Raw genomic sequence first — 20,744 nt, forward strand, 5'->3', positions numbered from 1 at the left:
AAGCAAATGATGCTTTGAATCAATGATTTCCCTGCATGGCACTTGCAAGGTTTATTTCCTCTCCTTTGTGTTGCCCTTCTTGTTGGGAGGGCCCAAGCTAGTCTTCCCCACTCCCCTCACTCTGCTGTTGCACTTACTGTTATTGTAATTGCTTGCTGTCTCCTTGCTTCTTAAAGATTCAACTTGCCCACCTTCACTTCATTATCTCATGCCCTTTAGTTTCTACGTAATGTGGACGTTTGTGTGTTGGCATCTAGGCTGAGCCTTAATATATGCAGTGAACCCTTCTGATTGCGGTAAGTCTGCTCCTAGGTGACAGAATTATCTTAAAAAATACTCTGATTCTTTTGTGCCACTCGTTTCCTCCGGCAGGAGCTTCTTTGTTCTGTTCTCACAACTGAATTCTTCCAGCAGAATCCTAATACAGGGATCTTCTTTTGATTTGAAATTCTCAGAATTTGAATTTTTTTCCCCAGTGCTATGTATTTTTGATTTCTGTAAGTTAACTTTAGTGAATGCACTACTTAAAATGCCAGTGAATGTGTTTGCTCTCTCTGTTATATGCATATGAGAGACAAATTCAGTACAATTTCATGCATAAAAAGACACAAGTACCAAACTGAAGAGTCTTTTTATTGATCTAAACATTGAGATGTACCTGCCTTACAGAAAATATCTTCAGGCATGTTAACTCTGAGATGAGTGCACGCTCAAAAGTGTAACAGATTATCACAACATAATATGTCTATTACATAGAACTCTGTTTTAATGATCATGAACGTGACTACCTTGTAATTACATGCTATTCTCTACATAGCTAACAAAAATACTCATGAGCTGATGGGTGACTTGTGTACACGATTTGCCTCACTCCCTGCAGTGAATATGGACTGTATTTTATAGGACTTGGCACAAGAAAGCTATTAAAAGACCAAGCTAGAAAGCCAACAGGGGAAAGAATCTCTCTCCACTGCTCTGGGGAGGAAGGGAAAGAGCTGGCTCTTGCTATAGTTTATGTAGTATATACAAGTCTGAGCTTCTATACTGTAATGTTGATCCTTGTTGACTCTAGATAGCATGTTACGTTGTACTCTTCAGGGCTCATTCCATATGGGACATCTCATAAATGTTGTGTGTAATTGGACAGGAGCATTTGTTCAAGGCAAAGGCTGAAGAAAATTACCTGATAGCCCCAGTGTGAGTCAGGTTCAAGAGTGGCACTGGGACTGAAGAAGCCAGCTGAACAAGCTCTGCTCTGCTCTTGGTTTCCTATCTGGACACTCTTGCACACTGCGGTAATTCTGAATTTGTGACACTTGATCAGGAAGCAATATACCAGCTCCTTAACAACTTAGCTGCTGAAACAATCTTTCTGCAAGTGCTGACGCAGGAGCCCTGATTATATAGAAACTGATCTAAAAACAATGAATCTGGGGGGAGAACTGCCTCCAGCCACTTATTTGACCGTAGCGAGAGTTGATTAGAATGTGTGCCTGAGGTGAACAAGAGATTGTAATGTCAATAAGTTCCAGACCCTACTGAACTAAGTAAATAATAACCAGAACTGTGAGACGAGCTAAAAGCCTCAGATAGTCTTTTCTCACCTTATTAGGTGAACTATGTCCATTTTTCCCCTTGCACTTTCTGGCAAAGGAAAGATAGGATATATGTTCTGAGAGTTCCTGCATGGAGGGGGGAGAGGGGCAAATGGTGATGAAAATGCCTAGAAGTTTCAATATTAAATCTGAGTGACTGACAAAAATATTCAAATAATTCGATTTTTTTTTTTTTTTTTTTAAACAGGGGTTTCTAGACAATATCAAATCTGGTCTTTGCTTTGCTAGTGACAGACTGAATAAAGACAAGAGCATCTTGTAAACCCCAGAGTTCTTGTTAGGGTGTATCTTGTGCATCAGGCTCATACAAAAGATCCTTCTCTCTCTCTCCTGTAGTGATGCTAAAGTGATGATCGTTGAAATGGTGCCATTTACGATGGGTCTCAGAACTTCTCCATGGGCAAGAGATTTAAACTGGAGCGCAAATATCATTAGATGCTGTTAGATTAATGGTGACCATCTTGTAGTATTTCAGTAAACATCCTCTTTAGATCTCTGGTTCTTCAACAATTTGCACATAAGGCAATAGAACAGTTTTATCTCCTGTCAAAGAAATGTGCAAAAATACTGTAGGGCACTAATACTCGGGGCAGGCAAACGATAGGCCTTTTTGCAAACTACCTTATTCATGATTAGCTACTCCTGTGTTGTGCCATGTATCCAGATAATGGTGGGATATGATTTTTTTCCCTCTTTAGAGAAATTACGTCTATTTCTGTGGATCCTAACAATGAAATTTGCATTACAATGCATGGCCTTTCTAACCTTCTGCCTGCAGTGTTCAAACTTTCCTTGATCATAATAATGATTAAAAATCTCCTGAGCATACAGTATTTTCTGATGTTAAAAGATTTTATAAGAGAAAATTCTTAAGTTAAAATCTTAAGTTAAACAGCATATAAAGGTAATTAAACACAGAGGGTCTCACTTCCTTACATCTTCCTGTTTGGTGTATTGCCACAGGTTTCATTGCTTGTGATCAAAATATGAATACAAAGTTCAGACAGACGCAAATAGGTCATCCTCTTCTTGCCTGGCTGTATCAGTATTGTGCAGCTGTAGTTGAGGTTTGCAAGATCTTTAACAAAAGTTCATTTCACATTCAGAACACAGACAGATCTGTGTTGCTGAATCCTTTTCACATCCACTCACCACACAAAAAGCATGTGCTAAATTGAGTTCAGCCCATAGCAACAGTTCTCCTGATAACCTTGGAATGCAGGCTGCATGGGCAGAGGACACTTTAAGTCTTTAGGAGGAATACTTATTAAATAAGCCCCTGCTTTTATAATAAAAGCCTCATTTTAATAAAACACTCTCAGGCATTCTGTTTCAAGTAACTACTGCATTTATATAGCCAGGTGCTCATCTTGCTTTTATCTCACCACTTCTAGCACAATCTCAATTCATAGTTTTAAATTTTTTTCCTCCTGACTTTTGCCCATCTCTCTTTATAATTGGTCTTTTCTGTTTAACTCCATGCTTGCCATCATGAAATCATGAAAATGCAGTTTCCACAGATTCCAATGCTTCTGGGACTTTATATCCCATTCTTTATCACTCTAATCCAGATTCCGCTCTGATGAGAAGCAGCAGCAGGGAACCAGGGACTTGAGGTGAAATTTCACACTTTCTCTCTCTCTTTTCTGTCTCTGAAAGGTAGGGCACTGTTGGAGGTGCACAAACAAATGTTTGGATTTTTTCTTCCCTTCCGACAGCACCTGCATCATCCAGCAAAAATCAGAGTATTGGTTTTTTGCTCAAGCTTTCTAACAAATACATTTCATCATTTTGGATCTCTGTTGAAAGAATATTGTCAGTGGGCTTACACTCTTTTGTTTTGTACAATACAACATGCCCTGCTCACCTTCTAAGAATTCGTCTTTATTTAACAATGGCAATGAAGCAGCTATACAGAGAGATTAATAGGCACTAGGCAATATTTGTGGTCTTTCTGGGGCCACGTAGCTTAACCACATGGTTGGCCTGCAAAAGAATCCAAGAACAAACAGTTAAATGCCCTTTCAACAGATTATCGTCTACTCTTGCTGGTTAGGATAATACAATATAAGTAAAATCCTATATCCCATAAAACTCCCATATGACAAAAACAAGGCAGAAAAATCCCATTAAATACGAGTGTATATGGAATATTTTCAGAGGCTTGTTTGCATCTAGTTTCATGGTATCGTAGCCTCATATCTTTATCGTTATCCTTAGCAAAACTACTCCATGTTCAATTACTATAGCCACTGAAAATATTTACTCTTATTCCTTTTAATTTTACCCTTCTGAATTTTACCTATCACTAAGTTTCATCCCTTTTTTTCCCTCTTGATTCACTTCCTTTCTAAGGAAACAAATTCTTATAAACACTAGAGCCTTTCTATCATCCTTGATATGCTGTGAGCCTTCCTTTAGGAAAGCTCTACATATCTTTCCTCAGAAATCAGTTACGTCAGCTCTTAGCGAAGTTGGTGTTTCTTATCTAAATTACCTCCTAGTTCCACCTGGGGTTTGGATGCTTGAAGTAGAGAACTAGATCCTTAGCAGATGTAAATCAACACACCACTATTGATTTTAACTATGTATGGTGTCTCCTTATAGTAGCTGATGGTCCAGCCTGGAATAATAGGAAAATAGATGGTTTGTGCATTTCAAGAAAGGAAGCTTTTTTTTTTCTCACTGGAAGCATCTAGCCTTGCTGCTTGCACTTTTTCCTTCAGCAGCAACATTGCACGCGGGTAATGAGACTCTTCTAAAGCTTATCCTTTAACAGAAGAAGCATACTTGTGGCACAGGAGAGTTTTTTTCCTGAATTAGCCTTCACTAGTTCAAGATACAGTTGTAAGCTACCACATCTGTATTCACACAGCAGTGGATCCGATTTAGTAAGAGGCTTTCTACTAACCCGTGTCACTGGGATTTAGCTTGGTCCCTTCTCTTCGAGCCTTGATGAAGACGTGATGATTTCATGAAGAATGAGTTAATATTTCTTTCCTAATGTTAAAGAACCACTGTGGATTTGGACAAGGTTGGATCCCTGCTCTGACATAAGACAAGTGAGCAAGTATATTTTATGTGATTTATGTGCTAATTAGACACTTCTCATTAGCCAGTCTGAGACTGGAACTGCCTTCTCCAAAACAAAAAGGCAAGTAATTCTCCCTCCTGCTAAGGAACAAAGTTACTCCAAAGACAGTTATGTCTCCTGAGTTTCTTTTACTGTTGTACTTCTCTTTTGGGTTCTTAAACACGCTGACAAGTTGGGGAGGGAGAGCTTTAAACAAAAAATGGGGCAGGGGGCAGAAGTTGTTACTCACAAGGTCACATCTATGTTTGAGCACTTTGCTGAAACTAACTTCTGCTATTAGGGCTCTGGCAAGGACTGTCTCATATTTTATGTATGAATTCTGAAATCCCTGGTTGATGTTATAACATAAACACTAGTAATTACTTTTAATGTTATGGCTGAAGATAGCAGTCAGCTACTGGATCCCATTGCTCTAACAGATGTAGACTATGAGGCTGCCCTTGTCCTGAAATGTTTACAGTGTAATTATTAGTTGAAAGCGGGCTGAGGATCTACAATCACACATCTACATGCAAATACATTTTTCTCCTCAGTTCCCCAAAGAGACGCACAAAACCAAATCTGTACTTCATTTAAAGCCACATTTAAAGAAAATGAGATGTCATAAATAAAGCTGAGTCTGAGAGGAGGAAAACGTGTGAGTAGGATTTCCCAAGTTGCTTGGGAAGTAGAGGATTAGGAAGAAATATACTTGAAAAGCTATTATTTTATTTGGCAGAACCTGGTCACACAAATTGAACAATAACCAATGAGAGTCAAATAAGTACTTTCTCATAAATTCACTTCTTTAGCAAAGATAGATGTAGAAAAATAACATCAAACTCCCAGAAGAATCATGTAGATAGATGCTAGGAAAGTATGATAAATTTGATATCTTCCAGAATAACAGTCTTAGTGTGCTTCATCGTTTATGATCAAGCCTGTGAAGTGACAGAAAAATGTTAGTTAATAAAATCAGGGTTTAGAACAAACACGCAGGAGTTTTTAAGGATGGTATAATATAAAAATATTTCTATTGTTTCTGTTTCATACAGAAAAATCAAGACATCCAAGTGATCAAGTACTATAAAAACAACAGAGAATGTACCTCATGTAAAAGGTCAAAATGACATCCTGCCATCTTTAGGGTTTGCCAAAGCTGTAGTTAAAAGTTGCAATCTACATTACAAACTGTACTGCAACCTTAAATATAGAGGGGTCTATATTTAGAACAAAGCAGCATTGTTAGTGCTTTGTTAAAGTGTTGTCAGAGCAGACTGTTTTCAGACGTCTGAGGCAGACCCAGTTTGTGCAAGGAATCTCAATCAAAGCAAACCCACCTTGGAACTTCCATTTCAGGTGCAAATCTTCCATGGTTCCTGCACCTCTGTTTCTCTCCAGTAGTCTATCATTCTTACAGCAGAGCCTGTCCCACTTGTCATCTCTTCTACAGACCATATGAAAATAAAATACAGGATAAAATGAGATACAGGATTTTTCTGCATAAGGTGATGGGTACTTTCTTTTACAGCAGCAACAAACACACCCAAATGGCAACCAGTAAGGTCTTTGCTCTGATTATAAAAGTACACCACTGTCTGTGAGAAAATAAAACTCTTAGCTACATAATGAATAAAAACAACTTGATACATTGGATTGCAGATACAAAACATCACAAGAAAATCTCACATCCTCCAGAAAACCGGTGAACTATTACAAAAACTTGCTCCTGTTGCTTTGACTTAATACTGTGCCATTGTAAAGTTTTACTGCCTGCCTCAGGGCTCGGGAGCAGACTCTCAGCATTTTGGGTACATACCTGGAAAACAACAAAGATGATCGAAAAGTTTCTGCTGTGCAGCTTGGTAACCAATAAATGATGCAAGAGGTGAAGAAGATGTGAGCTCTCTTTTTTTATGGAACTCTGTAGGTATTTATTTGTCTGTGGTTCACCGGGAAAATCCTTTCCTTTTTAAAGTGTACTTTCACAGGAATTGCTGCCATATCCATCCTGCATTAATATTCAGGATCTGCACTCATAATCCATTGCTAAGCAACACTTAACAAAATTGATCTTGCATTAAGCAAGCTCTGGAGCTTGAATAATACATTATTTCCTCTTTCTACTTATAATCAGTGAAAACCTTTGGTTGCCTTTTGAATGTTGTAATATTAAAACCTTTTATTTTAAGCACCAATTTTAATTGCTAAGAAAGTCCATTTGGATTAAGGATCAGATGTATATTCACCCATGGTACTGTTTAATGCTGAGAGTAAATAAATTACAAAAATTGTTCAACCCTTGAAGAATGTGGAAAAACTTAAGAACCGAAAGGAGTGTAACACAGAGCAGCCATATCCCATTTTGCATTCAGATACATTGAGGACAATACTTTGTCAGCTACTGCGTGTATATCTTAGGCATCTCTGTCACTGTTTATTTATATTCTGTATTAGGATCACACAACTGTGTGCATTTATATGCTGAATACAGGAGTTTCTGATTCCCATACACGAATTTTATGTACATAGGAAATAACCTTGCTTCTCTGGAGTTTTCGGAATGGCTGCTGGGGATGGAATTCCATGCCTTGAAGTTGCTAGATATTACCTGTTTTGTCTTCTAGCCCATTTCTCTGCCACTGCAGGATAGCTCCCCTGAGTATATTCACCAATGCCTTAATCATCCTGTTCTTAAGAGTCTCAAGCAATGTCTCCTTTGGGAGTTCACTGCACAGTCTATTAGATCTTAGTGCTAGACAATACTTATTTATATTCATCCTATATTCATTAAGCCAGAGTCCCTTCTGCCTCTTTCCTTCCCCAGCCCCTGCTACACCAGTGCGAGAGAGAATGCAGGAAGTGATTTTCCTGTGATTACTGAAGGTCTAGGTGCTGGGATAATTATGTGTGCTACCACCATCAAGCCTTTCTCCACTTCCATGGAATTATTAGATGTCTTAAAACTCTAAAAATTGGGCCCTAGAGAATATGAATTGATTCATTTTAATTATTTCACATTTCATTCTCTAAAACTAGACATTTCTAAACTAAATCTGAAATATAATATTACTTCAAAATTCCTGCCAGGATCCAGACGAGGTGTTAATTTGTTGACATGTCCTATGAATTATTTTTGCTTATGATCTGTTTGTCTCCATCAAATAATCTGGTATCCATGTTGTAATACCTATGACGGATGTGAGGAACTTTAATCAAAGGCTTTTCCAAGAATCTGTACTTTACATTTAGGAAGTACATGAGTCGTTTAAGTGAGTGGAGTATATAAGCTATGTATCATTTTCCCAAGGGACTTTTTTTGTAAAATTAACCAAAACACTCCACATTCTCATCTTGAGGATATTTTTTTTCTCTTTGTCTTCATCAGTGTAAAACTGTATGTTGTGACTTCTCTGTATTTCATTATCCTGATTCCTCCCTGTTTAGTATCCTATGCAAATTTCAGCACTGGGTTGTATACTCCTTTTACCAGGTAACTGGTGAAAGTGTTAAATAAGGCGATCCTAACATTCATATTTTCTTTCTTACTACTTATTTCTCACAAACCAGTGTCTTAAATGCTTGACTAACATATTTACTGTTTTTTCTACAACCATTCATTTCCATCTGGCAAGCCTTGTAACTCTACTACAGACCTAACCTGTTTATATGTTCCACCACTAACAGAGCAGGAAGAATATCCAGGAAGAAAAATAAAATATGTAATCTTTATTTAATAAAAATGCATACTGAAATTAAAACCACGAGCATAAACTTTAAATGTTCAGTGGGGAGACATTTAGTCACATGGTAAGACTGAACTTGATTTTTGAAAGTTATCTGAGTCTCAACATCTTTATCTCACCAGAAATTTTGTTCACTCCTTGTATTTTAGCCCATTTTATTCCTTCTCTTCATTTATGAAGACGGAAATTTATGGGTTTTGGTCTGAAAACACATGGTCCAATGCTACGATGGCAGTGTACCTGTGTTACAAATATCCCACCATTTGTGTGTGTGGCTTGTATTTTTTTAAAGAGGGAGGGAGTTCTATTTTTTCTATCCAATTGAGAAAAATTAATTTCTCGGTGCTTTCCCATATAACCTTAAATAACATTCTGCTCTTGCTGAATTGGACTTCTTATGCTTTCCTGTCATTGTGTATTTACTAGGCATAAACCAGGATGTAAACATCTGGTCCTAATGATACGCTCTTTGTATTTTGCAGGGCACACAACAGTATGACTTCATCCCTAATAAGGAAAACAGAATTATCACAGTAAGCGTGAAAAAGTCAGGCTTTGGTTCTCTTATATCCCACTTTCTGTGATTTACAGACAGAGGAGTCTTGAGTGAGAGCTGTGGGATAAATCTGGGACCCAAGCCATACTGCTCGTTTTACACCTTCTGACTTTTTAGCTCCGTGCCTCTGATAAGTGCAGCTTTAGTTTTTAAACATTCAGGCAACAGGTTTTCAGTTTTCTGTTGAACAAAATGTCAGCAAGTGATGACCTATGTTTTGTTAAAACTATTATTTAATTTCAGCGTGAAGTCTGGAAACAACTCCAGTCTGGCTGAGCAGGTTCTTTGTTTTTTTGACACTTTCTCCTAGCAACCCTTTGGACTATGAATGATGAGAAATATTGGTCAGGAGTCTGAAGCCATATTTCAAATAAATGGCTTGAAATTGCACATACTAAGCAGCCTATTGAGCTTGTCAGTATTTACATATCTAGAAAAATAAATTGAGAAATAGGATTGTCTATTTAATTGAGGCATCTTGAAAGAAAACCGCTGAGGGGGACAGAGAATAATGTAACTATTATATAGTTGTTTCTAGTCATTGTTGTTAAATCCTTCTATTGGAGAGGACAGCAGAGGACAGGCAATTCTTTTTATGTGGCATCAATGTGATGGTGATTGTCTCCTAATGTGCTCTTTCACTCAACGCGGTCTCTGCTGCTGGCCTAGGTGACAATATTTAATAGCTCATGCTTCATTTGAGGCCAGACTTCAGACCTTTTCTTAGACTTTTCAATGTCTAAAGTCACCTTTGTGTATATCTTCACACATTTTTATATGAAGCCTTGGGGGATCACTATCTTTGCCCCTTTAACAATTTAATAATCTAATTTTAAAAAGTATATGGGCCAGGACCATGCAGACTTGACTTGTGCTAATACTATTAATTTCTTTCTTGGGGGAGGATCTCAGATGTAGCTTTGGAACTTGCAGTTTATACTTCACCTGAGGTCAGACGGGCTGGTTTTGTGAATTGGATTTAGAAAAACTTGTATACAATCAAGCTCTGCACTTAGTTCGGTTGCATTTCCGTCAAATGCTCCCGAGTGTGTGCATGCAACCAAGAATTCTGTATTTGTAGATGAGGAAAAACAATCTTCTCAACAGGTTATTTGCCAGATCCTCTGGCAACAGCAATAAGTTGTCTATACTCAGTACTTAAGAAAAATGTTAAACCTTGGCTAAGGTGAAAAATTCCTTTTCTATCTGAGCATATTGCTATCAGGTTTTTGTAGACGTACTGGACTCTAGAGTGAGAGAACTGACTAGTCTCTTTGAAAAAATATCCATGACCAACTTTATTTACTCTATCACCGTGTCCCAGACTTCAAAATTGTTTACAGTTTGACATGATTGGCAAGTCAGGATAGATTTGCCAGATCAAAACCAGGCCCTGCCAGAGTTAGCGCTGCTCTGATTTCGTCAGGCCCATAGACGTTGGTGTGGGGAGCCTGTGTTATGTGAGACAGACCATCTCGTTTTCAACTGGGCTAACTTGTACTTACATGAGTAATATAGCTCTCTTACCTGAAACAAGCACTGTGCAGATCAAAATATACCTGGAAAGTCAAATCCCATCTCCATCATAACTTTCAGGTTTCAGAAGTCATATTAAACACAAATTCCCTTTTGCAGTTAATTAATTCAAGAAATCCTCATACCTTCTTTTTGTGTGTTGAAGGAATATATTTATGGTGTCACTGGATGATCTTCCTGGCTCGATCAGCTTCTCTCCTCGTCTCATTTATTATTTATACTTCATGGAATCTACTTAATTTTATTTGTACGGTCTCTTGGTTCACTAGCTCTCGTTACTTCCAAAGCTCCCTGGAGATTTTATATTGATACTGTGATTTTGCCCTTGATGAAAATCTTAATATCTTTTGTGTCATAACAAAAAAAAAAGTTACTTTTTCTACCAAAAAAACCCCTCAGGAAGGCTTCAAAAAGACATATCTTTCCTGGAATGTACAAGAATGAGGAATCAAAAGCATAGAGCCACGAAGACTTCAGGAAGCTGTCTAATCAATCTGCAAACAGTCTCAGAAGTCATCTTGTCTGCTTATATTTTGTTTCTCTCCCTACAGACCTTTTTCACAGCCCAATGATGCACAAAGAAGCAAGGTGTATTGTTTCAAGGGCTTCTGTCCCTCAGTGAAAAACACTTTCAATTTACGTGATTAGGTCCTTGAGTCTATTCGTAAGGAAAAGGTTCTACTTTTTCCCATCTCAGGGGAATACTTCCCTTGGGATAAAGCAATGAGCACTGCATCTTGTTCCTTTTCATCTTCTCCTATTTTTTTTAATCCCTGCCTTAAAGTGAGAGAAACTTTCATAGGGGTTGAACTAACAGGTATTTTCTGTGTTCTGAAATACTTCCTCTATCCTTTGGAAGACACTCACATATCCTCCTTACCTATTTTTAATTCCCTGCTTTTCCAGTGACTTGGTATCATGAAGAGTAGGAGTCAAACAACAGGCTTATTTTCTCCTGAAGCACATGTAATCTGTAACTTTTCTCAAATTCACGTCGCTGTAGATTTGATTAACCCTCTTAAGAGAATCTGTGAGCTCTCCACTGACTCCTTGAGCCAGTCACTCAGCTTATTTTGTTTGCTTTTCTTTTCTTTTTCTTTTTTTTTTTTCCTCTTAAGAACACTATTTTTGGCATCCCATTGGCTTGTGCACCAAAATCCAACTTAAAATTAATATATCTCGGTTCCTCTCAGGCAGATAGCCCATTCATCTTCTGCTGCAGTGTTACGCACTGCTCCTATGAAGAATTTTTCTGAGCTGTTAATGACACTGTCGCGGTTTTTGTTGCAGCACATGCTCTCCTAGGGTATGCGAAATTATGTAAGCCTTTGCCATTATTGCATTTCTTTCCAGGCATCAGCAAAATTTTGTCTCAAATATATGGCGGAGTGTGCCACCCCATGTACTACTTTTTGTGTGGACTTTGACATTTAGTTCTGTATATACTCCTTGCCCTCGGCATAGTTTCTTGAAATATCAGCAGATCACTTCTACTCCCTATGGAATCAAAGCACTGCCCACTTCCCACAAATTTCACCGTAGCATGAATTTTGCTTGGCAGATTCTGATTGCTTTGTCTGGTGTGAATTCCGGGTCTTCTGTGGTTTCTCTGCCAGCACTTTGTTCCCACTTTTGAGTCAGTCTCCTCCTCCCTTGGTGGATTCAGTCCCTCCCACACACCTTGGAATTGCAAGACCTTCAGCTGCATTGGAACGTGGACAAATTCTTCTATTCTTTTTGTACTCTGCATTTAAAAACTTAACACTTGTCTCTCATTTCTATGCAGAGTGAAGTACTACTTAGATTCCTTTAATACAGTTTCAAATTTGGCCAGAGTTAACTGAAAACACATCAAGCACTTCAGAATCGCTTACTGTGAGAAATAAGGCTACTGTCTGCCTTCCTTTCTGCCAGTCTCCATGCTTGCTGACACAAGGTGAGGTTTTGCATCCTTGACATTTCTAGACTGTCACTGTGGATAAAGCATTTTCCTCCTTTATAATTTCTGCCCCTAAGAGTATTATCAAGGTTTGGGGGTTATTTTTCTTTGTTTCTATAGTCCTGTTATCATAGACAATTCAGTAACTGATTAAAGCAAAGGAAGATGTCTGGAATTCTTTTAAATTTTTGTCCATTTTCTGACCAGAACATGGTCCTTTGCAGAATACTGTCCTTGGTGCAAGGACCTGCTTAAAGTACACGTGACTGAAGTGATAGTTCATAGCTGCAGGACTGTTTAGCTGGATGAGGGTCTGCCCCTGCCATGCTTGAGCAATAACTACGCTGGGGTAGTAGCGTAGTCTTGCTAGAGCGATACAGGCTTGTAGCAGATCTGAGACAATGGCTAAATTTTTGTCAGTCACCTTCAGTATCCCCACCCGGGGTATGTGGTCCACATTCCCTGAATTTCTTACAGCTGCCCCGGGTGCTAGCAGACACTGATGCTGACCCTGTCTTGCACCTTTTACCTCTCTTTCTGCTACCGCCACAGCTAACGCCTCTCTTCCCTCCCTACCTAACACTTCTCTTAAGGACGCTGACTTCAAGGGATTCCATGACTGTGTAAAATAGCATTTAGTTTTCCATAAGGATTCAAGATATTGTGGAGGAGAATCATCCGCTCCCCTAGAGAGCTTAAGCTTCATCCCTAAAATGTGGCAGCAGGGAGAAAGAAAATTGTTTCTCAACATTATCTGAGAGTATTGCATTCTAGCACATTCTTAACATTATCCCCCATAGGAAAACACTGAAGCCACAAAGACTGAGAGGGTTTATGAGTATGCAAACCATTACGGCTCCTCTGTGGCTCATCTTTATTGTCCTCATCTGTAGACATCAATACTTTTGTTTTATTTTCTTTAATGAAAAGAGAGTTTAGTGAGAGGGAGAAGATTGTTTGATACAATAAATCCCCAGTTCTTCTTTTCATGCTACTCAGTAAATTCAAATCTGATGTTAACCATATGTAACTGGGCTGATGCCAAGCCCGGCCTCTGAAGTTGCAAGATGTCTTGGGATTGTGTCCGTCAGGCAGCACTGCTTCCAGACCGGCTCTGGAATCTCCAGGAAAGCTGCTGCTTTTGTAAGGATCTTCATACGTGTTTATATGAGCAAGAGAAAAGGGGGATGGGAAGAGTGAAGCAAACGAGAGGAGAAAGGGAAGAATGGAAGACATGATCATAAAGAACCATAAACAGCTCAAAACGCCAAAATTGCATAAGATGGTGTTAGAGACAAAAGAAAAAGTAGTGAAAACAGGAAAAATAGAGAAAGTTTAAAAAGAAAAGGATAACATAGGGAAAGAACAAGCACACTTGAGACTTCTTTAACTTTTATATGAATGCAAATTTAGTTTTTGTATTTCGGCCATTAATGATGCTCTATCTTCCATGCAAATTTAATCTCTGAAATCTGTCTATTAATGTAAATGGTGTTATTTTTTATTGTTTGATACTGTGGTGTCTCACCAATGTTCAAAACAGGGGTTTTACTGTGGTAAATTCTGAACAAACCCATTTGATATTTCACATGTTAATCTGCAAATCTCTGTTTCTGTTCATATATTACAGAGAGTGCTTAAGGCAACTCTCTATGACTACTTGACAGTGGCAAATCATGGGATGATATTTCCAGGCTGAAGAAAGCTATAAAACTTCATACTAGTGTTTCATCCCAGCTAAGTATGAAGTCTGAGGACAAATTTAATTCTAATGACCTTTTCCATCTGAAAATGAAGGCTGCATTGGCAGAGTTAACACTGGCATTAAATGGTGAGAGCTCTTCACTGCAATATTTATGTTAACCGATTTTTGTGATGCAATTCCTAGTAAAAGTTCCAGTGGTAATAAAAGCCACCATAAAATAAGGTTGCCATTTTACAAGATACTTTGTGAAATACCATAAAATTACTTTTGTCATGATCACCGTATCCACTAGAAAGATAAGAAAGTGAAACCATTTGTCAAATATGCAGGGAATATCTTCTCACGAAACACATAGTCTTTAAACTGATGAATGTTCCGATATGACCCGAATAGACTGATGTGGGTAAAGTTCTTTTTTTTATGTTAGTCTGCAGGTCCTGAGGACAGTAATCACAAAGCCTAACTTCTATCTAGTGTGCCTCTGGTTTTGTAGGCTCTTTCTGGAGTCAATAACATCCTTCAGAAAACAACCCACAGTGGCTAGGACAGTCGTCTTCTCTGAGGCATCATTCAGAAGAACTTGTTTCTTTTTACTGATGACAGAGGAAATTGAGGATTAGCCTCAGAAGCTGAAAGTTAAACATTGCGAATACCTGCTTCAGTCTCATCTTTCAGTTTAAATGTAACCTTTTGTTTGACTATATGTTTTATGTGAACAGAAGTTGTTTTCAATTTTAAATGCATGTTTCTCTTTTTTTTTCTTCTAGATACCTGTGGGCCAGAGAGCTTTGCAAGGTGGGAAAACCTCAGTCCTGAAATCCACCTCCAACTTCTGTAGGTGGTAAGTCACTTTATTTACTCATTGGTTTTACTGTTCTTTTGCTTGAGTTGTTTTGTTTCTTATACATCTCTACCATAAACTGTGTTCAGCTTTTACTTTGCCCAGAACTTGCCAGGATTTCAATTCACTTTAATCTGGGATATTACAACTAATACCTGGCAGCAAATAGATTGCAGAACATGTTGTAGGATCTTTCCAGGTCAATGGATGTTTTCTCTTACACTGAAATCACTGACATTGGGGTTAAGTGCTTCAAAGGGATAAGAACACAGGGGACTGCACCAACTGCAATGTCTCCAAAGTCGCTGGTGCCACTTTGCTGCTAGAAAACCATAATTTTCCTGCCATGTGACATACTTGCAGCACTCCTGGTTGCAAATTCTTGCAAAATTCCAAGCACTGTTGCAATAAAATATGGGTGTTTTATATAGAGAAGAGGCCAGGAGCAGAGGCGAATAAAGAGGTCAAATCAGAACGTGTATTTGTAGTATTTTCAGAGAAGAGGAATTACAGTCTGTTGTAAAATGGAAAAATGTCTCAGGAACTTTGTATAAGCCAACAATCACTTATTGCACAGGTTAAACTAGTTTTTTTTTCTGCACAATTGCCCAGCAGAGCTAACAAAGCTGAATCTGCAGTTCTGAGAATCACAGGAGGAAATAAAACTCCTGTCTATTAAAAGGATACAACAGTACATGGAAGATACAAAGGGATGTTAAATAAAGGTCTGCGCCACCGCATGTACCTTTATAGTGATATATTTTAAAATCCAGTTAAATTACAAGAATTGAATTTTCCTAATCCAGTAGTGAAGGACTCTGGTACACAGTAAAGTACAGAAATGCACATTAAACATTTGTTACTGTAAAGATTTTCTTTCCTGATTAAGTGTTTAAAAAACTGAAGCCAGTGGAATTGTGCCTCACAGGAGGAGGGGAAAAACCATCAATAAAAGTCCACAGATGATTTTCAAGGCTCTACAACAAAGGCTGCAGCCACTGCCTCAAGAACTATGGAAGCAATCAAGAGGTGAAAAAGTGAGTCTTGCTATCAAGCATAACTGGGGGAAGTAAAATCCTTTACACGACAATGTTTATGTGCTATTGCTACTGACTTTACACTAGTGGGTACACAGCTGCTGGCTACTGGCTGTGATGTGGGACAAGTTCAGTGCAGCTTTAGGGAAAAAGGAGTGGCTGACTTGGTTCTCCAGGCATCCTTGCTTTGGTCCTGGGGAAAGTTAACGTGTTTCAGTTATATTGCCTGCAAGACTGGTGCTGAAGGCTTTGTCTATTAACTGAAAGTCCCAAAGTGCCCTATTAAGATAACTATAACATTCCTCTGTGTGGGGAATTTAGCTGGAGACGAGATCTGCCCCTTGATTCTTAAGTGTGTGAAATGCTTTCTGCACCAGAAGGTTCTGCTTCCAGAATGAACCTGGACAGGCTACAGCATGGGGAAGCTGGCAGGGCATGACTGTAATTACAACTTCTGATCAAATGACTTATACAGTTGAAGTGAAATATCAAATAATATCCAAAATCAATACCGCGGCACTTTTTACAGCTGCAAGCATGAAAAAAAGTAGTTTTTAACTCTTCAGTAGTTCTTCTAACTCGGAACAAAGCCACTTTTTACATTCAAAATACCAAATAGTTGAGTCATCCACTATAGCGAGATCTCTAATATTATATTCTTGGATCAGAATTAGAGGCAATTATAGCACTGTCCAGAGATAAAAACCAGCCAACAAGCGTGTTTCAATTCTAGTCATGGATGATAAACAGTGTGGAGGTGAAATGCTGCAGCTGCCGAGTGATAGAGATTGCTATCAGGATTAAACAGGAAGCCTGTGTTTTACTGGATCAAGAAAGATTAGCCATGTTTTGAATATGGGATTATGAAGTAATTAAATAAATGAAGACACTTTTCTGATACAAATGTTACAAGTAAGAATGTAATTACTCACTTTATATACGATGTTTCTGTAATTTATCATTCAGGTCTTTGACTGGAAAGCATATCAGCCTGCTTCATACTAAGTGAAGTCAACCGTACTGAAGTCACTGAAGGACTGAGCCCTGGCGTGCTGTGCTAACAAGCATGTTTTACAGGGATGAACTAACTGCTGCTATAAATATACAGTGGGTAGAACTCCTACAAGTTTTGGTGGAAACAATGTTCTGCTGCTCTTTACCAGGCTGGCCTGGCAATTCATGACTTGAAGAAATGGTCAAGGGAGGATTAAATTGGTCTGACCTCCAGTGGGACCAAGAAAGTAGTAACTAGCGCATCTATGCAAAACTGGAAGCACTGATGTAGTTTCTTGTGCATAAAAATTCCCAAATATTTAGCAGGTAAATTTTGTGTATGACGGTGCTGAAATGTAGCAATGTCTGGGGTGAAGCACGTAAGTCAAACAGAACTCTATATAGCCGAATGGCAATAGATTTCTGTGAGCTCACTGGGGAAATCTCTTAACCATGAGATATAAGATGGTGCAAGATCTTTAATGTCTGTGCAGAGAAGACAAATTCTTTGTTGTTAAAAGCCTTACAGAAAAGGCCCATACAGAACAAACTGCACAGTCCTCTGTTAATCTAAGTAAGAAAGGAGAAAGCTTGTGTTCCTACTGCCAGGTGGAAATTATATAAACCTTATCCGTCACTGAAACTAACAGTTTTGTAGGAACGTCTGTGCACAACAGAGAGAAATTCGAGAGGAATACTTACCCTGGACCACCATCAGAAGAATGGTATAGTCCAGTACAGGAGGGAAGGTGGAGCAAGGTGCTTGGATATGGATTTACATCCAAATCTGCAGGGCTTTGGTTTGGATTTCTCCTATTTGTCGCTTTTATTGGGTTATATTTTGCAGGCTTGTAGCTTTCATTAGATTCTATTTGCACCAAGAGGAGAATACAGTATGGGGTACTTATGTGCGTATGTGCTTGTTCTCTGCTCTTAAAATTAATAAACCCTCATTGTTTTTTCAGTCCCATAGGCTTTATTGTGGTTATGTGGTATTTAGGAACTGTATTTAAAACCAGATCTAGGAATAGAATTGTATACTGACTTCAGTGCCCAGATATATCAGTAAAAAATTAATAACCTTGACCCTTTCCTGTGTTACTTAAGAAACCCACGATGTGCCTGTCTGGAAAAAGTGGACTTAACCCTGTTGACAGCTTTGTTGAAGAGAAAAGGCAGTATTTACAAGACACTTTGATGAACCATATTTGAAAAATGTCATATGGAACAGCACTCACAGCTGTATTTAAAATAGATGGTCAGCAAAAGTATATGTCCTCATTTTTGGGCATCATATTAATTAGCAGGGGATGAGCTCTTTCTTCCATCCAGGTGCAGAGAATGAGACCATGAACGACAGCCTCCATTCCATATTTTAAAAATTAATTGCATATGCGAAAATTCCCTCTTTCCTATTCCTTGAAATGCTCAGAAGTAAGAGGAGGAGGAGTGCCTTCCTGACGGGCTTCAGGAAGGGGTACAGCAACAGCCACACAAATCCCGATGTGGGAAATTGCCCAGCCCTCTCTCCCACCTCCTCAGATGACAATGGAGAACTTTCTCCTTTCTTGCTGGAGGTCTCCTCCTTTCACCCTAGTTCCTAGACCGGTATGTAGCTCCTCTCATCTGCCTCCTTCCCATTTCTAAAAAATGGAAGATGGCTTTCCCTTACACCCTACCGACAGCCTGGGCTGTCCCCTACTTCATTATCTGATGTGGGAGCAGGAACCTCTAGAAACCTCTTTGTGGTGCGTGGGATGTGTTGACCAAGGGAGGGGAGCTCCTTGTAAAAAGAAATTAAGAAACCGGGGATGACTTCCATGCCTTCGAATTATCTTTACTTCTAGAAATTGTAAAACTATTGCTTCAAGACAATCATATCCTACCCAGGGCTTATAAAAGTTGGTGTGTGGTGTTTTTTCACTGTTTTTAAGGCCAGTTTTACAGCTCTGTAACTCCTCAGGCTGCAGCAGCACTGAAGACTCGATTGCCGAGCCCCCCGAAGCGGCCACCCCCAGCCTTCCTCACAGCTGCCCCCTCGCCGCGGCCCTGCTCCGCCGTTGCCTCAACGGCCTTTTCAGCACCTCACAGAGCGACCGTTAAACGACGACCGTTGGGCGCGAGCGGCGCCTCGCGCCCTACACCTCGGGCGGGCGCTGCCCGCGCTCCGCCCCCGCGCCGCCGCCGCTCGGCGGGTAGATGGCGCCAGACCTCGCCCGCTGGCAGCCGCCCGCCCCGCCGCCCTCCACACACACACACGGAGCCGGAGCCGCTGACGGCACCTACTCTGGGCTCGCCGGCTTCTCCCACCCGCCGCCCGAGCAGCGGCGGCCGCACAAAGGAGAGGAGGCGGCGGTGGCGGCGCGCACGGTGCTCGGAGCCCCGACCGGTGTGGCACTGCCCGGAGGTAGGGGCATCCTCTCCCCCGTGGCAGCCAAACTTCGTGGAGGCAGCGCTCGCTGCTCCCGCGGGAGGCTTTACTGGGGTCTCGTAACGCTGTATATTCTCCTGGCCGGTGTCTCTGCCCGGCTCCAGGTGACCTGTGTTGTTATTATTATTATTATTCCTGTGGTTGTTCCCCGCCCCTCCAGGCTGGGCGCGTGAGGTGGGTCTCAGCGCACCTGGCAGCTCCGCAGCCAGAAGTTGGCGAGGGGTGTAAGGGGAGACGAGCCCGAACTCGGGGCCCCTTAAACTTACCTGCCCGAGGAAGCTGCCCCCGCTGCCGCCTTGCCTCGCCGCTCATCTCGTCTCCTCGCCGCTCATCTCTCCTCTCCTCTCCTTGCAGATGTCGGGGGTGCTGGTAATCGCTGCCTGGTGCTTCCTGCAAGTGGAGAGCCGGCATCCTGAAATCATCACGAGTAACAGCAATCATGGTAATTTCCTGGACAACGACAAATGGCTGAGCACCGTTTCGCAGTATGATAAAGACAAGTACTGGAACAAATTCCGGGATGTAAGTACTTCTTCGTTTACTGCATACTTCTTGGTCCTTCCATTTGACCGTAGCATCCTTTCAGTGGGTGGCTGCTGGCTTTTAGAAGCTGTGGGTAGAAGAGAGATGGAGCTTGGGCAACCGGTTGCTGCTTGTATGAAGGACGTTCAGAGCTGTTCGGAAGCTGGACAGAAAGTCCTGGCATTCTTGATTACCCAATTGATTGAGGCAGCTTGGGCTCGATGTCAATCTTGCTGAAAGCGTACGGTCTTCAATTTTCCTTTGGGAAGGAACTTTGAGTGAAGTTTCTGTGCCTGCTGCTTAAGAGGCTAGTTAACTGTAAAATGATGAAATGGGGTGTGTGAGAGAGGGGAATATTTACCAGTTCAAGCCACAAGGTGGTAAACAGTGAAGCTTGTTTTGCCTGCAGATTTAGGGGAAAACATTTTATTGTCAATTCTGCTCATGGAGATCTTTGACGTTGGTATAGGGTTGGAGGAAACAGTGCTTTGACTCAGTTTTTCTTCAGTCTGGAAAATAGGGGCAACTTCAGCATGTGTTATGAAATGTATCTGTACAAAACAAATCACTTTCTTAAGCTTAAAATTAATTCTTGAATTCCTCTAGTTTGAATAAAATTGCATGTGTTAAGTCAATGACTGGAGAAAGGGAAATGTAACATTCATGGTAAATATTTACAGAGCTCCTTTTGCTTCTGTTGTCTATATGCTGAAAAAGCTTTCTTGGAGTGCACACAGAAAACCCTACTT

At 40.1% G+C, this 20,744-nt stretch overlaps 1 protein-coding gene and 1 long non-coding RNA gene across 2 annotated transcripts in view; one reads left to right on the forward strand and one right to left on the reverse strand.

Moving 5' to 3' along the window:
* Positions 1 to 620: 620 nt before the first annotated feature.
* On the reverse strand, positions 621 to 20,315 carry LOC141750074 (uncharacterized). Its single transcript, XR_012589555.1, has 3 exons — positions 19,740 to 20,315; positions 6,030 to 6,136; positions 621 to 5,630 (listed from the first exon to the last, which is right to left on the reverse strand). It is a non-coding gene; the product is annotated as an uncharacterized LOC141750074 (long non-coding RNA).
* Positions 19,269 to 20,744, forward strand: part of SPOCK1 (SPARC (osteonectin), cwcv and kazal like domains proteoglycan 1) — a 309,178-nt gene continuing 307,702 nt past the window's right edge. Inside the window, exons 1-2 of the mRNA XM_074604578.1 lie at positions 19,269 to 19,449; positions 19,828 to 19,995. Of these exons, the coding sequence (XP_074460679.1) occupies positions 19,828 to 19,995 (168 nt within the window). The 5' untranslated portion in view covers positions 19,269 to 19,449. The remainder of the gene's footprint in view (positions 19,450 to 19,827; positions 19,996 to 20,744) is intronic.

This window comes from Larus michahellis, chromosome 11 (assembly GCF_964199755.1).
Source record: "Larus michahellis chromosome 11, bLarMic1.1, whole genome shotgun sequence".
In the NCBI taxonomy this organism is placed as follows: domain Eukaryota; kingdom Metazoa; phylum Chordata; class Aves; order Charadriiformes; family Laridae; genus Larus; species Larus michahellis.